The following is a 25,186-nucleotide window of genomic DNA, read 5'->3' on the forward strand; positions in this document are numbered from 1 at the left end:
TTTTAATTTTTAAAAAGAACCCTGGTCTATAGTGGGATTCAAAGTTTTGCTTATGATTGTACATTAAAGGGCTCCTGGAATAATTTTTATTTTGCCTTTTAGACTATGTAGATGCTCTTGTGTATGCCTTGTGCTTACCTGTTTTAGCTGATGTGGCAGGAATGGAGTTGTCAGCCATACTGATTCCTTTTCCATCAAAGAAATTATTTCCTAATGCTGCCTACATTTCCCATGAATCAACTGGCTTTGCAGAGAGGGGGTGGCGTTTGATCACTGCACCTGGTCATCTAATTAGACTGCCGGAGGTCACCCGGGTGAACTGATAACTCATAAGTGGGTTGGTGTCAGTTCACATTATGTGCAGTTTTGTTGCATTTTCTTATTCAAAGGAATTTGTTAGAGATGAGCGAACTTACAGAAAATTTGATTCGACACGAACTTCTCGGCTCGGCAGTTGATGACTTGTCCTGCATAAATAAGTTCAGCTTTCAGGTGCTCCTGTGGGCTGAAAAAGGTGGATACAGTCCTAGGAAAGAGTTTCCTAGGACTGTATCCACCTTTTCCAGCCCACCGGAGCACCGGAAAGCTGAACTAATTTATGCAGGATAAATTCATCAACTGCCGAGCCGAGAAGTTCGTGACGAATCGAATTTACTGTAACTTCGCTCCTCTCTAGAGTTTGTGAACAGAGCCTCAGGGTAGGTGTATAACTACTATAAATAAATGTATAAAATATATATATGTGTATATATATTTATATGCACACGTATACACACACACTGATCTCAGAGATAGCAGCAGTATACAGATAGCTCCTTGTAAATGGGTGTATGACTACTATATATCCTATTTCCATAGAGATAGCAACAGCAGTATAGAGAGCTGGAGGGGAGGTGTATTATATATACACATATGTATATCCTGATCCTATAGAGATAGCAGCAGTATACAGATAGAGCTGGAGGAGAGGAATCTTAGAGGTGATTATATCAGCCTGTAGTTCACATGAAGCCAGATGCCCCAGGACTGACCACTTCCTCTGACACATTAAAACAATAATTTTCTGTGGGTCAGGTGGTTTATCACATGACCCAGTTACAGCAAAAAAAAAAAAACACACATTGATACAACTGTGCTGTAATTAATGGCGCTGCAGGACTAGTGATGGTGAGTGTGCAGTATATGGGCCAAAGAAAATGGTTGGAAGACCCATGGTCCCCCAGTAACAGGAAGGATCAGCAGTACTCCCTTTGGGTTAGTAGACCCTATAGTCAGGTAAGTAGTGTATAGGGGCATCCAGTGCACAATGCCACCCCTCTATTTAACAGGGTCTATCTCCATAACCTCGGTCAATGGGTGCAGAGCTTGGGCAAAGCAGGGTGACAGACAGGAATAATGATCTTCAGAAAGGGAACACATCACCTTCTACTGGTCAGGTTGCCTTAAAAAGGGGTACTCCATTTTGTTTTGAATGCTGGGTGCGGACTGCGGGGGGTTGTAATGTCAAGATCACGCCCCCTCAATGCAAGTCTATGGGAGGGGGTGTGGCTGCTGCCACGCCCCCTCCCGTAGACTTGCCTTGAGGAGGCGTGGTGTGATGTCATGAGGGGGTGTGGCCGTGACATCATGACCTCCCAGCCACCATTTGGAACAATTCTCTTGTATCTACAGGCATCATTAAAGTGAACAAGAAGAACAAACCCTGACGGTCTGGGCCTACATCATACCGCCCGCCATGTTACACCAACAATTGCATTGACCTGGTCTACTCTGCACTTCTCACAGCCATAAAGGAAGACGTGGTGACCATTCCCTGGGAGATTTGGAGGATGAGAATTAAAGAGTTAATTATGTATTTCATTAAATATTTTACAGAAGTTATACCGGAGAATTAATTGATTTTTCCAAAGCGGCCATCTTTGATTAAGGGTTTGTGCCTCTACAGATGTAATGGGAGTTTAAGAGATTTGTAAATTGTATAATATATTAGAGTAAAAAAGTTTGTTGCAGTAGGAGAGTGGTGCGCCCAAGCTGCAATACAGTTAGTGTGGCTCCCGTATTCCACACAGAGATAAAGATAGGTAATAAGATAGAAATAAACTGTCTGCGCATATAGGGGCTTCACTACAGTGATCCCTCAACTTACAATGGCCTCAACATACAATAGTTTCAACATACAATGGTCTTTTCTGGACCATTGTAAGTTGAAACCAGACTCATCATACAATGTTACGGACAGTCCAGATCTTTGAAAACGTGTCAATGGCCGGAAGAACTGATCAATCAGAATGGGCAATTTACTGGTAAAACACCTGTATTACTGAAGTGTATGCACTGACTGATGTCTGGCGTGTGTGTGTGTGTGTCGCGGTGACTATACTGCACCTGATTAAGGGGGGCAGGGGACTGATTAAAAGGAGTAGTCCAGTGGTGACCAACTTATCCCCTATCCTAAGGATAGGGGATAAGTTGCAGATCGCGGGGGGTCCGACCGCTGGGGCCCCCTGCGATCTCCTGTACGAAGCCCCGACAACCCGCGGGAAGGGGGCGTGTCGACCTCCGCACGAAGCGGCATCCGACACGCCCCCTCAATACAACTCTATGGCAGAGCTGGAGCGCTGCCTTCGGCTATATCCGGCTCTACCATAGAGATGTATTGAGGGGGGGGGTGTCGGCCGCTGCTTCGTGCAGGGGTCGACACCCGCTATCTGTCAGGAGAGCCAGGGCCCCCGTACAGAGAGATCGCAGGGGGCCCCAGCGGTCGGACCCCCCCCCCCCCCGCGATCTCAAACTTATCCCCTATCCTTAGGATAGGAGAGAAGTTTTTCACCACTGGACTACCCCTTTAAGGGGGTAGGGGAATGATTAAATATTAAAAAAAAATATTTGTTACAAAGATTTGTTTTCCTCTTTGTGAATGTTTATGGGGGGGGGGGGCACCACAAGGTTAGCTCGCACAGGGCCCCTGCACACCTAAGGCCGGCCCTACTTACCACCATCGAAAGAGCCGGGAACTGAGGTGATTACGGTTAAGACGCCGCCGGCCAGGGCGTTCTCCTGAGAAACCTCACCAGGACATTTATCGATCTGGACACCGGACCTCTGCTGCTCAATATCCATCTTTAGAAAACCCATCAGGGAAGTTTGTGGATCTCAATATTTTACCAACCCTCAAATAACTAGTGACATCTCCACTACAATCAGATCATCCAGGTAGGATATAATAACTATTGTTTATAGTGTGATAATTCTCTAGCAAAGGCCCTATATGTGCAGACAGTTTATTTCTATCTTATTACCTAGATTTGTAAATTGCTTCTATTAAAAAAAATAATAATTCTTAATCCTTTCAGTACTTATGAGCTTCTGAAGTTGAGTTGTTCTTTTCTGTCTAAGTGCTCTCTGATGACACCTGTCTCAGGAACTGTCCAGAGTAGAAGCAAATCCCCATAGCAAACCTCTTCTACTCTGTGCAGTTCCCGAGACAGACAGAGAGCACTGTGGTCAGACAGAAAATAACTCAACTTCAGCAGCTGATAAGTACTGGAAGGATTAAAAAAAAATATATATAGAAGTAATTTATAGATCTATTTAACTTTCTGGAGCCAGTTGATTTATAATAAAAATAAAGTTTCCTGGAATACCCCTTTAAAAGTGGACAGAAGAGAGGCCGTAGGGGGACTACATGCTACAGGAAGGTAGGAGTGCAGGGCAATGGAGTAATAGGATATATATATAGCCTAGTCTATAGGGGAAAGATGGCCAAACACACATGAGACAGACTTCTACCCTTTCTTACAATTCTCACCTACTTACTCAGCCCAGAATGCATCTGTTTTCTTAGGGAAAAACCCTGTCAGACTCTGTGGTGGCTTAAAGGGGTATTCCAGCCAAACACATCTTATCCCCTAGCCCAGTTGTCTTCAACCTGCGGACCTCCAAATGTTGCAAAACTACAACTCCCAGCATGCCCGGACAGCTGTTAGCTGTCCGGACATGCTGGGAATTGTAATTTTGCAACATCTGGAGGTCCGCAGGTTGAAGACCACAGCCCTATCAAAAAGGATAGGGGATTTAAAAAAATAAAATAAAAAAGTCTGATCATTGGGGCCCTGCCGCTGGGACCACCGTGATCACTGGTCCAGACTGAACACTCCTTTGGCCTTAAAAAGGGGTACTCTGCTGCTCTCCGTTCTGAACAAACTGTCCCGGAGTACCCCTTTAAAAAATAAAAAAAAATTTCCATAGCAACTGGCTCCAGAAAGTTAAACAGATTTGTAAATTACTTCTATTAAAAAAAAAAAATTTAAAACTCAATCCTTCCAGTACTTCGCTGCTGAAGTTGGGTTGTTCTTTTCTAAAAGAACGTAAAACAGCGCACACCCATATTAGGTATAAATAAAAAATCCTTTTATTAATATATGTATCAAAAAGACACAGTCATTAAAACCACTTAAAAAAGGCCAATAACAGCCAACCGCACAAAACGGGGGGAGCCCCCTCAATGAGGGAACCCCACCCAGGGCACCTGCCTATTGCAATACGTAAACAGCGTCACTATGATATACATGTAAACTGCTACATTGTAATATATTTATCTCAACAACTCATATACAACCTGTATTCTCATGTAGCATAAGTGTGATAAGATAGCATAGGACGATCGATGGAGGAGTGACCAGGCAGGTGCCCCCCTTAAGACCCCCACGTGTTCCGTTGCCCGTCGGCAACTTCCTCAGTGGTATTCTAGGGGTTCTTTTCTGTCTGCTGACATCGGTCTCAGCAACTGTCCAAACAGCACTGTTTGGAGAGAGCACTGAGGTCAGACAAGAGAACTACTCAACTTCAGCAGCTGATATCTACTGGAAGGATTAAGATATTTTTTATCAGCTGCTGAAGTTGAGTTGTTCTCTTCTGTCTGACCACAGTGCTCTCTGCTGACACTGGTCTGACAGTGCTCTTTGGACAGTTCCTGAGACAGACAGAAGAGAACAACCCAACTTCAGCAACTAAGTACTGGAAGGATTAAGTTTATTTTTTTTATAGAAGGAATTTACAACTCTGTTTAACTTTCTGTAGCCAGTTGATTAAAAAAAAAAAAAGTCATTGGAATTCCCCATTCGTGTGCCCGCTCAGCAATAGATGCTAGTCTCAGGGGGAGGAAGACAGAAGTTTAGGGCACGGACAGGAGCTACAAGGGGCGATGTTTAGCAAAGGATACATTATTATTGTCAGGGGAGCGTCATAGCCAGACACTTCGGTCCTATGAAGCATTGGTAGGACTTGTCAATACTGGTTATCTGATCTCATGTGTATTGGCTTTACAATCTGCCTTTTCTTAAAGCAATACCACCATGTATTCTTGCTTCTTATTGTGAGTTTCCCAATTTTGTTCTTGGGATAATCCCTTTAAGCTATGGTCGTGCACATAATCATTAAATAGATCACTGGGTTCTGATGACAGCCTATGGAAAAACTAGAGGGCTCCAACTTACCCATTCCTTACAGCCACCTACAGTGATCCCTCAACTTACAATGGCCTCAAAATATAATGATGCAGAAAAAAAAAAAATTGTAACTTGAAACCAGACTCAACATACAATCCTACTTACCCTCCAGTTGTGACACGTTTCACAGATCTGGACTAACTGACCAATAAGACTGGGCATTTTACTGGTAAATAACCTGTATTACTGAAGTGCATGCACTAACTGGTGTCTGGTAGCGCCCCCTACAGTACAGGGAGGTACTACTGACAAGTTGATTAAAATGATTTTGACTGCCGATCAATATATATTAATACTTATATCTTTTTCAGTATTTGAAATGGCATATATATGTTACCTACTCTTAACCCATATCCAGCTTGCTATTTGCTTGCAACTAAGAAAGACCTTGGAATGAGACTAGGAGGCCCAAGATGAGACGTCAGAAGACAAAACATTTGAGGAAGATACAGATTGTCCTTCTATACAAAGATCTGGGTTTTTCAGTTCTGAGTGAAAGAGCTGCACAAGTGAACTTTGGCCAAGAAATAAATAAATGCTTGAATATACTAATATATACACAGAGAAAGCTCAACTAACCAATCAAAATGTAACATGATGATTTTGATGTCATAACTAACCTCCCTTTTGTCAAATGTAAAAACTAATGTGCTTCCTTTAAAAAACAACTCTCGGTATAAAGCTCTCTCTCAGTAAGAAAACTCAGTTTCCAACATATTGTCTGGTGTATATATTTATTTGTGTCGACACTCAGCATACAGCAGCAGTCACGCACATTTTAAAGCCTTATCCGCAACCATCCTTGACACTACAAGTTCTGTACTACTACTTACCTGTGCCAGGGTCAGCTGCTCCTTTGGACAGCAAGTAAGGGCAGCTCCATTTGGGAAACTGTACTGTATAGGACCCTGAAGAAGCTCCTGTCCTCTTCATAAACCAGTTTCCCAACCAGGGTGCCCCCCAGCTGTTGCAAAACTACAACTCCCTGCATGCCCAGAGTTGTAGTCTTGCAACAGCTGGAGGCACTCTGGTTGAGCAACACTGAGTTATTACAGCTCCCAGCAGCTCTTACTTTTATATGTAAGGACTTATTTTTTCTTTAATACTCACCTTTTCCTATTTGACGACATTTTTTGGGTGGCTTCATATCCAATTATAAGGTTTCCATAGAGTAACGGCCCCCCAACATACAACGGCCGTCCTGGAACCAATATTGTAACTTAAGGGACCACTGTACTTAACTCTGCTGCCCTGTTTGCTATAAGAGACAACCCTCTTGGTTATGGCTCATGTCTAACCACACTTTCAATACTTTGGCCAACCAATCCCCTATCAGAAACAAGACCACACAACTGGATTGCAATCATTGTTTATTAAGCCACTGACTCCATCCAATCCAGCACCAGTAGAAAGTCATTCCACACACACACCACAATCTGCATCATGTGACACGGGCACAACATCTCCACAAGTTCTTTGGCTTCATCCATGGTCAATGGCCTCAAAGGGTGAACCAACATGTACTTCTGGTCAGATGTGAAATCTCTGAACCAGTCTTGTCCATTAGTACCGCACCCTCATGGAACCAGCGCTCCAAACATAACCTCAAAACATTCCCCAACGTCAACCGCACAACTCATTGGGCCAAACGTTGGGATGCCTAGTCAATCCTGATACAGAAGGTACCCAGAGAACGTAGAGTATTTCCAGCTGCTTCCATAGATGGCTCCTCTGTGTAACCGTAACCAGATTTGGTCACCCTGGTAAAGTTGCAGGACAGCGTGGTTACTGGCCGTCTCATGGTCGGGGGCGCCATCGTTGGCATAGGCGGACACCATCACCTCCTCGTTCTTCATCAGGTTGACGTACAGAGGGACATTCACGGCCAGTTTGAGCATGTGGAAAATGAACACGTAGGTGCCGTTAACCGGGCACATGAAACGGCCAACCTGGAAGTCGAAGGTATCCCCAAGATTGTTGAGCAAGAGGTCAAAGACTATTGGCTGATCCAGTGTGCCGGGGGCAAAATTAGAGGTTCTGGCTGCAGAGAAGGCCACCCTCATCTGCTGAGGAAGAGGATAGACATGGACTGGCAGAATGGTGGCTGTTTGGTTCCCCATGGACATATCGACTGACGTCATACTGCGGGAGTCCCCTTGTCCCGAGTCTGTGCTGTTGAAACTTTCCTCCATCTCTGGATTTCCTAGTTGGGACGAGTCATTCCAACCTGCAGGAAAGACGATCATTTAGGTCTACAAAGTGGACGCCCTACTGTACAGAGGAACGTAACCCAATATGGCAGAAGCAATACTGTCCACTACTGGACCAGATTACATGACCAAGTTGTATTTTTGACCAGAGGGGCAGTGTTACAGCAATTTGTTCTTCTGGAGAGCAACAGAAGTTAGTGGGTGGGTGGTCATTTTAGGACACTAAAACTACTTAAAGGGGGTACTCCGCCTCTAGACATTTTATCCCCATCCAAAGCATAGGGGATGAAATGTCTAATCGTGGGGGGCCCGCCGATGGGGACCCCCGCAGTCTCCCTGCTGCACCCGGCATTAGTTTAGCGCGTTGGGTGCAGCGCTAGAGGCTCCTGGCGTCACGGCCACTCCCCATCAATGTAAGTATGGGAGGGAGCGTGACAGCTGCCACGCCCCCTCCCATAGACTTTTATTGAGGGGGCGTGGTCATGACATAACAAGCAGGGTGTGGCCGTGACATCACGAGCCTCCTTCCAGCATCGCCAGTCATCCAGCACGGAGCAAACTTTGCTCCGTGCACCGGATGTTTGGGGTGCCACAGCCAAGATCATGGATGTCCCCAGTGGCGGGACCCCTGAGATCAGACATCTTATACTCTATCCTTTGGATAGGTGATAAGATGTCTAGGGGGTGGAGTACCCCTTTAAGACCCTTTTAGCCCTAATGGAGGTAAAAAAAAAAAAAAACTTCAGCCCAAGCAGATGCTCTGACTTGCAGTACTCACTTCTTGAGGTGGAGCGACCAGCTGAAGTGACAGATCCTCTCTTATGGCAGAGGTGGGCGTTCACATCCTAGAAAGGTAAACACAGCAATGAGCAGCCACATACTAGACATGTCAGGTGATAGACGTCCAGCATCAGCTGGTATAAGCCATTGTTCCCACCAAAGGTGGTACATACTGTAGGGACCATGGAGAAGAGACACATTCTGATGTTAACCAGAAGGAGCCCCATATGAGGCCATCAACCCAACACAGGTCCATCAACCCAACACAGGTCCATCAACCCAACACAGGTCCATCAACCCAACACCGGTCCATCAACCCAACACCGGTCCATCAACCCAACACCGGTCCATCAACCCAACACCGGTCCATCAACCCAGTCTTACCCTTGGCATATAATTGGTGACGGGATAGTCTCGTCCAGGACAGGGTACATGCCCATAGCTTCCATTGGAGGGACATTGGGTTCCTCTATAGGTCTCGGGCGCTAAAACAAAAGTTTTCCTCATGTTAAAAGGATGGAGATACCCAAATCATGAGTCTATAATGATGGAATGCCCACTTGCCTTTAAAGCTTGTCTGGCAGCGATAGCCATTGGTCATCACTCGTGCGCCGCGGCTGGTTCCTCTCACCATTCCGCCTCGGGTACTCATGCATTGCTGGGGAATACGAGGCACGAGGTTGGGGGTGGATGTGTAACAAGGTATGTTTCCATTGCTCACTGGAGGCATTCCAGAAGGATAGGGACCCCCTAAGAGAAAGGTAGTACAGGTATGGGCATCATGACACTTCTGGCAGAGATCCCCTGATATCTACTTTGCCAGCATAAACCACAATTGTAAGGTGGCTTTAACAAAGCAGGAAGAGCAGAATTCCCATTTAAGTTTTTTTGAATGCACCATTGAAAATAAAAATACAGTGTATATTTGATGTATTTTGAGATGTAAATGAAAATTGCCTCTTATTTCTGATTTCTTCCCATGCTGAAGCTTTGCTTGTTCAGACAGGCTGCTGTGTACGAGCAGAAGCCCAACGTGAAGTCACTGTCCTATACATAAGGGGGGGGGGGGTTCTCCTCCTAAATATTAATGGCCTTCACTTACCGACTAGCGGCTCCTGTAGGAGAGCGTGCGGTTCTCCGAGATTAATATCCAGTAAGCCATGAGGAAGGGTCTGAGTACTCGCTGTGCTGAACGTCTGCTGGTACTCCGGGGAATACGGTGGATCTTTGATCTCAATCTCTTTACGGGCCGGCATGGGAGGAGTGTTCACTTTAAAAACCTAAAAGGAGAAAGAGACCCATTTCACTTGCAGAGGGGGGGAGGGGGGGGGGGTAGTTGTTGCCCATGGGGCACCTGTCCATAGTTACCTTAAAAGGGGTACTCCAGTGGAATATTTTTTTTTTTTTTTTTTTTTTTTTTTTTTATCAATTGGTGCCAGAAATTTAAACAGATTTGTAAATTACTTCTATTAAAAAAATCTTAATCCTTCCTGTACTTATTAGCTGCTGAATACTACAGAGGAAATTCTCTTTTTGGAATACAGAGCTCTCTGCTGACATCATGAGCACAGTGCTCTCTGCTGACACCTCTGTCCATTTCAGGAACTGACCAGAGCAGCATATGTTTCCTATGGGGGATTTTCTCCTACTCTGGACAGTTCCTGAAGTGGACAGAGATGTCAGCAGAGAGCACTGTATTCCAAAAAGAAAATAATTCCCTCTGTAGTATTCAGCAGCTAATTAGTACTGGAAGGGTTAAGATTATTTTTTTTAATACAATTTACAAATTGTTTATAACTTTCTGGCACCAGTTGATTAAAAATGTTATTTATTATTTATTTTTCACTGGAAGCAAGCAGAGTGCTTGATAAGTTTTGGTGTATTGAGTGGACTACAACTCTACGCCATAGCAGGGGCAAAACTACAACTCCCATCATGCCCCGACAGCCGTTGGCTGTCGGGGCATGATGGGAGTTGTAGTTTTGCCCTAGGTTGGGAGGGTTTGGCTCCAATTTATGGCTCTGCTGCAAAACTACAGTTTGGATGAGAGTTGTAGTAGCTTCCAACCTAAGATGGCATTGACTCCATTTTCACCCCCCCAGACTAATCCTGCACCATGGTCCAGCTCTCGCCCGACAGTGATGGTCAGCTGACTCGCCTTGCGGGGGACCCCCCCCAAGCACCTGTCCGATTGGGGGGGGGGGGGGGAGGGGGGGAATCTGTCTCTACTCTCCGGAGTACCCCTTAAAGTCATTACGGCACCATGGACCGGTCTCTAAGGTACAAACCAAAATGACGACTAGTGTTTGACGAGCCAAGCTTATTAGGGCCAGAACCACCACATTAACATGTAAGACTCACGGCCTGCATTCTGTGGAACGGAGACGTGTGGGACGAGACCGGGGTGCTCCTGGTAGACAGTGGGGTTCCTTCCCGCTTCAGCTGCAAGAGTGGCATATTGGTCGGAGTCTTTGGAGACTGAAGCTGCTCAGTTTGTAGAGGCACAGGAGTCTGGAAGGATAACAAGCATACTGTATACAACCAGTGTGTACCTCCACATGGAAAGTCAACGCAATGGACCACCAATATGCTCTACTTGTTTCGAGACTATAAGCCCGACAGCCAGACTTCATCAGGGCATGGTAGAGTTCTTACAATTGTTGCAAAGCTACAAGAAAAAAGGGAACTCTTCAAGACCTACCAAAAGTTGAGGCCTAGCAAAGTAATAGTCAAAAGCCTGTGGACTTCCATAGGTCGGCTTTGGATCCACCAGAGTCTAGAGTGCTCAACAGAACCATCTGGATGGTCAAGCTATATGTAAATGTCCTAGTACAGGATATAACCCTGTACAGTACTTAGGCCCTGTCAGGTTGAGTCCCTCAGTTTCCTGGGGGGGGGGGGGGGGGGGGGGTTCTCCTGCAGCGCTTCCCCCATAATGAAGTTAGTGTTACCATGTCTAGCCAGTACAAGGTTATGTATTATGTGTATATAAAAGGACCTTTGGAGGACCAATGTAAGTGTCTAAAAGATTTTTGGAGTTCTCACGTTATGTTTTCACATGTTACCCATAGAGCACCAGTAAAACACATGACCTGGAGCTTGACCTATGGGCTTCTGGCTCAGCCCCCTTTATAAGAGGGGGAGCCACTACTGTGTCTTTTGGTCTTGGAGCCAGTAGGCCTGCATATGTCAGTAAGTCCAGCCATCTATGTCTGACTATAACTGACTTGACTTGGTTGTAGGTAGAGTGGCTGCATGGAAGTCTGATTCAAGAGTATTGCAGCCCCCCAAGCAAACTGCAGGGCCCTTTCCGTGTTACTGGCTGACTCTCCGGGATTCTGGCCTAGCTGTAAAGACTAGATTGTCTGACCACAGTAAAGCCTCCGTTAACCATAACCTGCCTAACCTTGGGATAATGGGGATATAGTTTGGGTTGTTACCGATCCCCAAAATCCACTCTGGCGTCACGAACATTAGGGGTTAACAACATCTGCCCCATCCACCTACACCCTTCACGCCCTGTGGTCACCCTACAACTCAGGGTTACCACATACAGTATTTATTACTATGGATAGCTCCCAAGGTCACCAAGAGTTCTGTTGACTAGCTTTTTACTATGACCTTATTGGCTTAAAGGGGCACTCCAGCATTCTGAACATTTTATTCAGAACACTAGAAGCCGGAGGCCGTGACATCATGGTCACGCCCCCTTGTGATGTCCTCTCCCGCACCCTCCATTCATGTCTATGGGAGGGGGTGTCAGCTGACACGCCCCCTCCCATAGACATGAATGGAGGGGGCCTGACCATGACATCACAACCACAGGAACTCTGCATTTGTTTACGCTGGGTGCTGCGGGAGATCGCAGGGGGCCCCAGCAATGGAAACCCCCTCGATCAGACATCTTGTCCTCTCTCCTTTGGATAGGGGATAAGATGTCACGCAGTGGAGTACCCCTTTAAGTTGTGTTTCATAGACTTGCGGTGTTAAATGAACCAGTCTTACCGGGCTTCTCTCTGGAAGAGCTTCTGATAGTGGAGATTTGGGTACACAGATCTGCTCTGGAGTCAGTGCCTCCACCTTTTGGGCCGGCGAGATGGGAGCCTACCATGCATAGAAGGAAATTGATGAACCAGCACCGCCATGCTTTACTTGAGTCCCCCCTATAATATTTGACGTAAGCTTACGTGTATGGGGGAGCACACAGGAGAAGGAGGATCAACGGGTTCTGATATAATTGGACAAACCGGGTCAACTGTTTGTTCCATGGACACTGGTGGGGTGGACTCCTAAAACAAGGGAAAGTCAAGTGCAATTGTTACGCAAGACTACACAGGACTACAGTAGACACCGAAGCCTGTGCAGCCTTGCCGTAGGCCAAGTCATGGTTCTGTTCACCACATACTATAGGCACAAGAGTTACCTTCTCAGCTGGCACGGTTGGCTCTTTCAGACTTTCTATTGTCTCAGATGGCGCAGCTGGAACTAGAAGATATGGATTACTCCATGGTCAATGTTCTACTATATCCTTGTAATGCAATATATCGGCTATGAACAGTCAAAGATGCCATGTAGAAGCCGAAGCCCTTCCCAATAACAGCAATACCCATACATCACCGGTGGGTACCCATGACTGGCATGGACAGCAGTATGAGGAGTTGTTTACAGGCGGTAAATTGGAAGGAATGCATGAGTCTGCGCCAAAGTGCAGAAACCTCCCCTCCTGATGACAGCCATATTATAAGTAGGTGTCACTAACCTATCAGGATCCTTGGTGAGGCTGCTCTCGGAGATGAAAAGTCAAAATCCAACATTGAGTCCTAGAAAAAAAAAAAAAAAAAAAATTTGAAACCCTATTGCGGTTTTCTCAAATCTCCACGACTTCCTCAGGGCACGGTCTTTACCTGCATGAAGTTGTAGGTTCCCTTGATCTCATCGATGAGATCCTCCAGTTTTTGTTTCCTTAGCTCCGGATCCTTGGGGAGAGTCGGCGAGTAGCAGAACTCAGAAGCCGGCTGAGAGGCCACCCGGGGTGGCTGGAGGGGGCAGAAACATTAAACATTTCATACATGGAGGAAAGATCTGGCACTACCCAACAGTATGTCCTTTATAAAGGGAATCAGTCGCTTCCGGAACCACGAGAGGTCAGGGTGGTCCCTAGTGGGAGGAGACCCTTGGGACCATCCCACTGAAGTTATAATTAAAGGGGTACTCACCTAGAATTTCTCTTTTTCAGATTTGTAAATTGTTTATTTAAAAAATATCTTAATCTTTCCAGGACTTAGCTGCTGTATATTCCACAGGAAGTTCTTTTTTGAGTTTCCTTTATGTCTGATCACTACTCTCTGCTGACACCTCTGTCCATGTCAGGAACTGTCCAGAGCAGGAGAGGTTTGCTATGGGAATTTGCTTCTACTATGGACAGTTCCTGACACCTCTGTCTGACATAGGAAAAATCAAAGAGAAAAGAACTTCATGTGGAGCATACAGCAGCTGATAAGTACTAGAAGGATTAAGATTTTTAAATAGAAGTAATTTACAAATCTGTTTTTTTTCCCCCCTCTCTTTTTTAACTGGTCCCAGAAAGTTATTTTCCCCAGTGGAGTGCCCCTTTGAAATGTAAATTTGTGCTTTTTGTTCCATTTTGGGGAACATATTGCACAATTGTTATTTTTATTGTAGGGGAAATTAGGTAAAAATGCATTGATTTATATAAAAAGGGGGTACGGTTTCCGAATTTTTATTTTATTTTATTTTATTTTTTAAGAAAAAAAACTAAGGGGGCACTCCACTGGCCAGCATTCAGAACATTTAGTTCCAAACGCCACTCCCCCTCAATGCAAGGTGATGTCACAAGGGGGGCATGGCCAACCCCACAGCATGCATACAGGGTTCAGAACTAAGTGTTCTGAACGCTGGCAAGTAGAGTACACCTTTCAGGCTACTTCTAAGGAGAGGACCTCAGCAGAATTGCTGTTTTTGCATTCCCTCCCTCAAAATGTATATATTATATTTTATGTACAAAAAAAAAACAAAAAAAAAAAAAACAAGTCTTACCATACAAAATAATCCAGCTTAACTTTTCACCAAATTGAATTTAAGAGTTATGGCTATATTGGAATACATTAATTGAAATTCCTGTACCATGCTCCGCCCCTGAGGTTCCCTCACCACTGACCTGTGTGTTCACAGCTGGCGGAAGGTGGTTGATACAGATGGGCGCAGGGACTTCTCTTTTCTTCACCGTAATCTGAACATTTGGAACAGGAGGTACCTTGGGATCCTGGTAGGATTAGAGGACAATCTGGGTCAGTCTAGGGGTACAGTGATATGAGACAGATACTAGAAGTGCGATTCTAAAAGGGGGGGGGGCCCTCCATGACCGACCTAGATGGGCAGGGTCCTCCAGCGGTCAAGGTTTCCACCCAATAGTGTTTATAGATAAGCAGGAGACATTGACTTACCTTTAGCTGGGTCAGCACTTTGACTTCCTGTTGAGGTTTTGGTGTCCGCTCACGTCTCTAAACACAAAGATATAGAACGTTCGAGCCAACTAGAAGATACATAACCCCATCATTACAGTTAAAGATGAGCAAAGTTACGGAAATTCGATTCATTGCTAACCTCGCGGCTCGGCGGTTGCTGACTTTAGTCGGCATAGATTAGTTCAGCTTTTCCAGCGACCGCAGCACCTGAAAGCTGAACTAATTTATGCAGGATAAAGCCAGCAACTGCTGAGCCGAGAAGTTAGTGATGAATCAAATTTCCGTAACTTCGTTCATCTCTAATTCCAGTTATACGGTGGTCCCTCAAGTTACAATATTAATCGGTTCCAGGACGACCATTGTATGGTGAAACCATTGTATGTTGAGACCAGAACTCTATGGAAACCTGGTAATTGGTTCTGAAGCCACAAAAAAAAGGTCAAAAAAATAGGAAAAAAAGGGAGGATTAAAGAAAAGTAGATATAGATAAAAGCAAATCCTTACATAGAAAAGTAATAAAGATCTGCTGGGAGCTGTAATCCCTGTCTATATCAGTGTTTCCCAAAGAGGGTGCCTCCAGCTGTTGCAAAACTACAACTCCCAGCATGCCCGGACAGCCATCGGGCTATGTAGAGGACAGAAGCTTCTTCAGGGTCTTTTACAGAACACGCAATGTCCTCACAAAAAATAGGAAAATGGAGTCGTCCTCACCTGATGTCCAAAAGAGCAGCTAACCCTGGCACAGGTAAAGAGTACAGAACCTGTACTGTAGGGGGCGCTACCAAATACTAGTCAGTGCATACACTTCAGTAATACAGGGGTTTTACCAGTGAAATGTCCGTTTCCGATTGAAGTGCATGCACTGACTGGTGTCTGGTAGCGCCCCCTACAGTACAGGGAGGTATTACATGTTCTGTACTCTTTACTTGTGCCAGGGTTAGCTGCTCCTTTGGACATCAGGTTGGAGCGGCTCCATTTTCCTTTTATGTGTTCTGTAAAAAGACCCTGAAGAAGCTTCTGTCTGCTACATAGACCAGTGTTTCCCAAAGAGGGTACCTCCAGCTATTGCAAAACTACAACTCCCAGCATGCCCGGACAGCCGAAGGCTGTCCATGCATGCTGGGAGTTGTAGTTTTTCAACAGCTGGAGGCACCCTCTTTGGGAAACACTGACAGACAGTGATTTACAGCTCCCAGCAGATCTTTATTACTTTTATATGTAAGGATTTGCTTTATCTGTATTAGTTTACTTATTTATCTTTAATCCTCACTTTCCTATTTTTGGATGACATTTTGATGGCTTCAGAACCAATTACCAGGTTTCCATAGAGTGCTGGTCTCAACATACAATGGTCTTTTCTGGACCATTGTAACTTGAAACCAGACTCTACATACAATGCTATGGAATCTGCGAAACTTGTCAATGGCTGGAAGAACCGACCAGGAATACACAGGGGTTTTACCAGTGAAATGTCCCATTCGGATTGGTCGGTTCTTTCAACCATTGACACGTTTCGCAGATTCCATAGCATTGTATCTCGAGTCTGGTTTCAAGTTACAATGGTCCAGAAAAGACCATTGTATGTTGAAACTATTGTATGTTGAGGGATCACTGTACAAAGTTTTCTGAGCTATACAGGCACCACCACCTCACCTCAAACTCAAGTGCCAACCTGGAACCATCCCTGACAAGACCGTAACCCTACCATGGCACAATCCTCCAGACAGACCAGGTAGACCTAAGTTACCTCCTTGGGGGTCTCCAGTTCCAGTTTCTTTGGTTGAGGTGTCACGGGCTGGGGGGCACTTGCAGCTTCCCAGGGCTTGGTCAGTGGGGTCAATGATGGAGATTGCCATCTTTTCGGTGGCTCTTGTAGCTTCACATTTGCAGCCATCGCCCAGGGCTTTATTACCTCTGGTTTCCTGTATTTCACTTGCACCTGGATCGGCATCTCGGCAATTTTGGACACCGGCTCGGTTTTTGGCACACTATGCCTGATGGGAAGCTGGGAGTAGAGAAAAAATTTTATATGGCACCATCCAACATAAAGCTTCAAATTGTCCCACCACGATGTGCACCTCACCCCACAACTTATTCCCCAAATACCAGCCGGCCATAGACATAAGGACCAAAGTTTGAGCCCTTAGTGGCCATGCCACCGTCTTAAGGCCTTTACCTCTTGGCGAGGAGGCGGCTCCAATTTCACATCTTCCACAAGGGACTCTGGGAAGCAAAAATATTGGAGTCACTAAAAGTTGTAAAACATTTGTACTAGAAAGGCATTGAAGGGGTACTCCACTGGAAAGCAACTGGCGCCAAAAAATTTTCATAAAATAAAATAAATAATTTAAGATTTTTTAATAGAAGTAATTCAAAAATATTTATTCCTTCCACCACTTAGCTGCTGTTTGACCCACAGGAAGTTTTTCCTCTTTTCAAATTTCCTTTGTCTGATCACAGTGCTCTCTGCTGACACCTCTGTCCATGTCAGGAACTGTCAAGAGCAGGAGAGGTTTCCTATGGGGATTTGTTTCTACTATGGACAGTTCCTGACATGGACAGGGGTGTCAGCAGAGAGCACTGGTCAGACAGATAGGAAAAAATAAAATCAAAAAGAAAACTACTTCTGTAGCATACAGCAGCTGATAAGTACTGGAAGGATTAAGATTTTTAAATAGAAGTAATTTACAAATCTGTTTAACTTTCTGGGAACAGTTGATTTAGTTTCCCCTCCCCCCCCCCCCCCCCCCCATCAACTGGCGCAAAAAAAAAAAAAAAAATAATTTTAAAATTCCTTCTATTAAAAAAATCTTAATGCTTCCACCACTTAGTTACTTTTTGACCCACAGGAAGTTATTTTCGAATTTCCTTTGTCTGAACACAGTACTCTCTGTCCATGTCAGGAACTGTCAAGAGCAGGATGGTGTTTTCTATGGGGATTTGCTCCTACTCTGGACATTTCCTAAAATGGACAGAGGTGTCAGCAGAGAGCACTGGTCGGGCAGAAAGGAAATTCAAGAAGAAAAGAACTTCCTGTGGATCATACAGCAGCTGATAGGTACAGGAAGATTAAAATTTTGTTAATAGAAGTAACAAAAATTTTTAACTTTCTGGCACCAGTTTATTAAAAAATAAATTTAAATTAAGGTTTTCCTGTAGAGTACCCCTTAAGGTTCCTCCAAGATGAGAGCCCAATGATCTAGGAGACGCCAGGTACCTGGTTTGGTGGTAGCCATTTTGCTGGTGTTGATCTTCAGAGGCTCTATGATGATTTCCGGCTTCTCAGGTGGTGGAGGATCAGGAACGCTCTCGAAATACCCAGAATCCAGCATCCTGGACACCAGATCCTTCAGGTTCTTGTCTGAAGATATATATACACCAGGATGAGTATACAAGGCCCTCAAGGCTATATGAAAGTCTCCTCTTCCACCATCATTAAAAGACCGTTTAAGGCAGTGTTTCCCAACCAGGGTGCCTCCAGCTGTTGCAAAACTACAACTCCCAGCATGCCTGAACAGCCGTTGGCTGTCCAGGCATGCTGGGAATTGTAGTTTGGCAACAGCTGGAGGCACCCTGGTTGGGAAACACTGGTTTTAAGGACTACTCACAGTTGGTCCCAGCCACAGTCTTCTCGTTGCCTTCTAGAAGGTTCCACAGGTAGATTGACAACTGATCCATCTCATCTTCAAGACTGGAGGAGAGATTAAAATGTTTATTTCTAATCCGACCGGAGAAATAGAAGCTTCCACCAGAATTCTCATTGACTTTCCTTCCGCTGCTCCCCTGGAATTGTTGTCTTAGGCCCCTGAATCCAGAAAACCGGGGCTGGAGGACAATTCCTGTGGCACCAGGGGAGCAGCGGATGGTAAGTCAAAATTTACATTTTTATTCTGACATCCCAGGCATATAGGAGACCAAAATATATATATATATTATATATATTTGCAGGATAACCCCTTTAAGTATTGTGGCTAAAGGAAAGTAATTTGGTGATCTCACCAGCAGAATAGTGAGTACACCTCAAGTATAATACAGGATATAACTCAGGATCAGTACAGGATAAGTAATGTAATGTAATGTATGTACACTGTGACCTCACCAGCAGAATAGTGAGTACAGCTCTGGGGTATAATACAGGATATAACTGTGTACATACATTACTTATCCTGTACTATACTCCAGAGCTGCACTCACTATTCTGCTGGTGAGGTCACTGTGTACATCCATTACTTATCCTGTACTGATCCTGAGTTATATCCTGTATTATACTTCAGAGCTGTACTCGCTATTCTGCTGGTGAGGTCACTGTGTACATACATTACTTATGTGCAGCTCTGGAGTATAATGCAGGATTTAACTTGATCAGTACAGGATAAGTAATGCAATCGTGGTGTCCTGGTTCAGGACCTGGTCCTGTCCCTGTCTAATGTCCCCTCAGCCAGAGTCCCTTCATTCCCATAGGGCTCTCCTGTAGGGATTACCCCTGATCGCCTCATACAACTCATGTTAATATAATATATGTATAGGACCTTTCCCGGGTCACGTGATGTACAGTTGTAATCTATAATTGCTTAAGGACCTTCCAGGGTCATGTGATGTACCCAGAGTTCACTGGGTTCAGGACTTACAGGTTTGCTGACCAATGAGCTTAGTCCAGCCCCTTATTATATAAAGGGATTTAGCCACTAAGTTCTCTCTTGTTCAAGCACAAACATCTCAGCAGAAATCTCAATTCAACTAGGCCAAAGCCTAAGAACCTGCAGCCACTAAACCGTGAGTTACCAAGCTCAATCTATCAAATCCTGTGTGACTACTATCAGCTAAAATATTATAATTAGTAGCACAGTGGCCTGCATCAAAGCTCATTGCTTCAGAGTCCCAGCAAAACCTGTGAGGAACCTGCGTTCCGGTTACCTCTTAAGAGACTTATGTATAGAGACTGTTGCATAAAATCTTCAAGTAAAGTTCTTCAGTTTATTCATAATATTCATAAAGTCTGCTGTGGACATTCCGTTATTTTCCCTACCGTTTCTGGGATGGTTGGCGGTAGGCGCATTAACACTAGGGAAACTTCACCCTGGCGTCACAACATCTAAGGGTTAATACCACCAGACCCTGCACTTACATCACCACAACACCACAACATGTCTGTCTACAGGTGACCCCACCAGCAGAATAGGGAGTACACCTCGAGTATAATACATTGCTTATCCTGAGTTATATCTTCTATACTCCAGAGCTGCACTCACTATTCTGCTGGTGGTGTATAATACACGTTAAGTGATGTCTCACCTCATATGCTGGAACCTCTTGTGACACACGAGTCGTGAGAACTTGGACAGACAGTCCAGCTCCTTGGAGGTGACGAACATGGCGCCGTTCATTCCCTCCTTGAAGTCCTGCTGCACGTGGTCCTGACTGAAGGACTGTAACAAGTACTGGATCTGCAGCACCGTGCGCAGGCGCTTTTTCTCTGCCTCGGTCCTCTGGATGTGCTCCCGCCTCATCGCCTTCTTCTGGGCCTTTATTAACTTGGTGAAGAAAAGCAAAACATGCCGAAAACTCCTAAACGCCATTACCACAAACACGTCACACAGCTGGGGGTCTGTTACAGTGTAATAAGGCTTATTGGGGGAGATTTATCAAAATCGGTGCAGACTATAATGTAGGGTCCATACACCACGTTTTTGTAATACAGTTCGCATATGATGTTTTTGATGAAAAACCATTCCTCAAAACCTGACTAAACTATCAAAACGTGTACAAATTTCAACCCATATACGGTTTAAAAAATAATGTACGGGTGCATCCGTTTAAGAAAAAACAAAAAAACGTATACGTTACTTTTCACTCCATTTTGAATAAAGTTTCACTTGTTTGATTGCACTTTTTTTCTTTTTTTTGCACGTTTTTTCTTGGAATTTCAAACAAGTGAAAAGTTAACGTATATGTTTTTTTCTTAAACGGATGCAACTGTACATTATTTTTTAAACCGTATACGGGTTGAAATTTGTACACGTTTTGATAGCTTAGTCAGATTTTGAGGAATCCGTTTTTCATCAAAAACCTGATATGGGAACTGTATTGCAAAAAAGTTATGTGAATGCACCCTTAAACCATATACATTTTTTTTTTTTTTTTTTTTTTTTAAACATAGGCGTCAATGGGAACCGTATGTGCGTACGGTTCCATCCGATTTTTGGCTTTGAAATTCCAAGAAGAAGAAAAGACTGTGCAAAGTCAAAGACCGTATGGTGAAAAACCGGATGGAACCGTACACGCACATATGGTTCCCATTGACTCCTATGTTTAATAATTTTTATATATATATATATATATATATATATATATATATATATATATATATATATATATATATATATATATATATATATATATATTTTATTATATTTTTTTAATGTATATGGTTTAAGGGTGCATTCACACCACGTTTTTTGCAATACAGTTCTCATATCAGGTTTTTGATGAAAACCAGACTAAACTATCAAAACGTGTGTACAAATTTCAACCCATACACAGTTAAAAACCGTATACGGTTTGCTAAATGATGTCCGGTTGCATCCGTTTTGTAAGAGAAAAAAAAAAAAAAAAATAAAAAAAAAAACACGTATACGTTTAACTTTTCATTCCATTTTGAATAAAGTTTCACTTGTTTGATTGCACTTTTTTTCTTGGAATTTGAATCAGAGTCAAAATCTGGATGGTGAAAACTGGATGGAACCATAAATACACCGTTCTGTACGGTTCCCATTGACTCCCATATATATGGATATGGTTTAATACAGTTTTTCACCTGGACCAAAAAAAAAAAAACCCCGAACCTGTAGTCTACCACATTTTATGGTCCGGGTGAAACACTGTATAAGGGTGCATTCACACCACGTTTTTTGCAATACAGTTCCCGTATACGTTTTCAATGTGAAAACCGTATGGAACCATATTGAAAACCGCCAAAAGATGCATCAGGTTTATTTTATATATATAGCGCCTACAGATTCCGCAGCGCTTACAGTTATGGGGTACAAACAAAGACAAGTATCAGACATAATATTACACAATAACTATTCAAACTTGGGGATATATTGGGGCCAATTAGAGACCGTTATAGGCCTGTCTGAAGAGATTTTTAGGCCACGTTTGAAACTCTGGATGTCGTTGTTAAGTCTGAGGGATTGAGGGATAGCATTCCAGAGAACCGATGCAGCACGAGTGAAGTCTTGGAGACGGGAGTGAGAAGTTCATATTATAGAAGATGTTAGTGTGAGATCATTAGCAGATCGGAGAGAACGTGTAGGATGGTTGTGTCCGTTTTCACATTGAAAACGTATACGGGAACTGTATTGCAAAAACGTGGTGTGAATGCAGCCTTATACAGCGTTTACCCCGGACCATAAAATGTGGTAGACTACCGTTTTGGGTACGGGTTAAAAAAAAAATATATATAAAATAAAAAAAACGTATACATTTGACATACGGTTTACAATGTTAAGGGAATGCATACGGTTTTCTACACAGTTCCATACGGTTTTCAACTTGAAACTGTATAGCAAAAACGTGGTGTGCACGCACCCTTAACCAGTTGCCCACAGCAGTAGAAAGAAGCATCCAGCAGCGGGAAGGCAGGTAAAATCCGTAACTTTGTGGCATCTGTATAAAGTTGGTACACAGGAGCGTAGTCGCCTAGGAGACTACGCTCCTGTGTACAAATTTTATACAGATGCCACAGATCCCATACAGGGCCCGGCAGTCAGCGTGTCCGACCACCGCATGACGCAGCAGCCGACACGCCCCCTCAATACATCTCTATGGGAGAGCCGGAACGCTGCATGTCTGCCGCCACATCCTGCAGTGGTCAAAACGCACTATTTTGGCAAAGAGCCGAGGGTCCCTGTACGGGAGATCACAGGGAGGTCCTTCTTCAGGGATAGGGGATAAGTTTCATATCCCGGAGTTCTCCTTTAAATGAGAAAAATAGGGAGGTCTGGGGTCCCCAGCAGCACAGTACAGGATAGCCTTACATCTTGGCTCAGGGACGTGAACACTTTTTGAAGGTCTTTGGCGAATTCCAGATTGTGGACGACCTCGGTGTATTTCTCTACCGCTTCCTGCAAGTAAAAGCAACGAGTTATGAAAACCGGGAAAACAACCTAAAAATAAAACTGAACATTGGCCTGTTGGGCAACTACAACTACCAGCATGCCCTGAGAGACAAAAGGCTGTGAGGGAATGCTGGAAGTTGTAGTCACCCCAACAGCTACTGTTATTTCTCTACAAACGTATTGATCTTTTATAGAGAACAGCATCTGATTCTGTCCCTATGACAACACTTCCTGTTCGGGACGCCAAAAGCTGCGATAAACACTGCCAGAACATAGGAGCAGAAAGTTTGGTCGTAGGGACACAGGCACAAATACAGCTCTTTACAAGAGGAATCACACGTATCCGAGAACCCTTGGCTACGACTACACAAGGTCTGTAGTCTGTTACCATGGAGACAGGATCTGTATACACACTAGTCCTGATTCAGCAGGATAGATGTGGAGTAATAAGACCATACAAAATTTTGTAGTCTGTTACCATGGAGATGCAGAGTACAAATGTGGGAGATTGTTTAAAACTTATGCAGGGGGGGGGGGGGTGCAGTTGCCCATAGCAACCAGTTTGCTTTCATTTTCAGAGGCCTTTATTAAAAGTTAAAGCATCAATTTGGTTGCTATGGGCAACTGCGCCACTTCCTTTACAAAGATTTTAATAAGTTTGCCTCTATACACACACTATGGGGGAGATTTACCATAACCTGTGTAGCGGAATAGTGCAGTTGCCCATAGCAACCAGATTTCTTTCATTTTTAAAACGATCTGATTGGTTGCTATGGACAACTGCACCACTCTTCCTCTGCAGGGGCTTTGATAGTTCTCCCCCTATACATGTTTAGTGTTGGGCGCGAATATTTGCAGTGCGAATATTTATTGCAAATATAACATATTGATGAATTCGCAAATATTGTGACTATAGCGCTATATAGTCGCATGTGCGAATTTTCGCGCATATTGCTCCCTTTAAGCTCTTTTATCACGCGATATTGAGCATGTGAATTTTATGGCGAATGCGCATGCAAATTTTATGGCGCATAGTAAAAAAGGCTGCTAATATATGACGAATATTGATCCATATATTCGCAACATATCGTAAATTCGAATATGGCCTATGCCGCTCAACACTATATACGATCCTGATTTGGGTGGATAGATGTGTAGTCAGATGACTCCATAAGGTCTGTAGTCTGTTACCATGGAGACACATAGGAGCTGTATACACACCAGCTGGTCCTGATTCAGCGCCTCCCCATTGCTTAGACGTTCTCTGTAATCTTCAAGTTTTACCTTCAAAGATAACAAAATAATATTCGGTTAGAATTTACATTTGCCAACCCCCACCCCCGATTCAAAATGGCCGACTTATCCCAGCTGTCCGTCACCTTCTTTTTCTCGATGTTGCGGATCTTGTGTTTCAGGCTGATGAAACCGTTCTCTAGGTAAGTCTCATAGACCTGGAGCGCCGTGGCAGAAGACAGCGAGGACTGCAGAGAGCAGAGACCCCCATCGGACAGGTGCTTGGGGTCCCCCGCAAGGCGAGTCAGCTGACAGTCACTGTCGGGACTTGAGGGAGAGAGCTGGACCATGGTGCAGGATTAGCCTGGGGGTGAAAATGGCGTCAATGCCATCTTAGTCTGGAAGCTACTACAACTCCCATCCGAACATTTGAGCTGTAGTTTTGCAGCAGAGCCATAAATCGGAGCCAAACCCTCCCAACCTAGGGCAGAACTACAACTCCCATCATGCCCCGACAGCAAACGGCTGTCGGGGCATGATGGGAGTTGTAGTTTTGCCCCTGCTGTGGCGTAGAGAGTTGTAGTCCACGCAATTCACTCCAAAACTTATCAAGCACTCTGCTGTCAGTGAATGGAAATATTCTACTTAAAGGAGTACTCCACTGGGAAAAAAAAATAAAAAAATATTTAAATTCTCATCAACTGGTGCCAGAAAGCTAAACAGATATGTAAATTATATCCATTTACAAATCTTAATCCTTCCAGTACTTTGCTGCTGTATCCTCCGCAGGAAGTTCTTTTCTTTTTGAATTTCCTTTGTCTGACCACAGTGCTCTCTACCGACACCTCTGT

The 25,186-nt window shown here is 44.2% G+C and overlaps 2 protein-coding genes across 3 annotated transcripts in view; one reads left to right on the forward strand and one right to left on the reverse strand.

The window, feature by feature from the left end:
• LOC130267693 (hepatitis A virus cellular receptor 1 homolog) overlaps positions 1-1,872 on the forward strand; it is a 37,108-nt gene extending 35,236 nt beyond the window's left edge. For both annotated transcript variants that reach the window (XM_056517775.1, XM_056517777.1), the window contains exon 7: positions 1,672-1,872. In XM_056517775.1, coding sequence (XP_056373750.1) covers positions 1,672-1,706 — 35 coding nt within the window. In that variant the 3' untranslated portion in view covers positions 1,707-1,872. The remainder of the gene's footprint in view (positions 1-1,671) is intronic.
• Positions 1,873-6,843: 4,971 nt separating this feature from the next.
• Positions 6,844-24,823, reverse strand: CAPRIN2 (caprin family member 2). Its single transcript, XM_056569943.1, has 21 exons — positions 24,482-24,823; positions 24,324-24,386; positions 23,022-23,108; positions 20,275-20,513; positions 18,591-18,673; positions 18,200-18,343; positions 17,159-17,205; positions 16,730-16,987; positions 14,962-15,018; positions 14,676-14,780; positions 13,402-13,533; positions 13,253-13,317; positions 12,921-12,999; positions 12,685-12,786; positions 12,503-12,601; positions 10,859-11,008; positions 9,600-9,777; positions 9,062-9,247; positions 8,882-8,982; positions 8,496-8,562; positions 6,844-7,734 (listed from the first exon to the last, which is right to left on the reverse strand). The coding sequence occupies exons 1-21, from the start codon at positions 24,683-24,685 to the stop codon at positions 7,172-7,174; spliced, it is 3,009 nt and encodes a 1,002-aa protein (XP_056425918.1). The 5' UTR covers positions 24,686-24,823; the 3' UTR covers positions 6,844-7,171.
• Positions 24,824-25,186: the final 363 nt, after the last annotated feature.

The sequence above is a fragment of the Hyla sarda genome, chromosome 4 (assembly GCF_029499605.1).
Source record: "Hyla sarda isolate aHylSar1 chromosome 4, aHylSar1.hap1, whole genome shotgun sequence".
In the NCBI taxonomy this organism is placed as follows: domain Eukaryota; kingdom Metazoa; phylum Chordata; class Amphibia; order Anura; family Hylidae; genus Hyla; species Hyla sarda.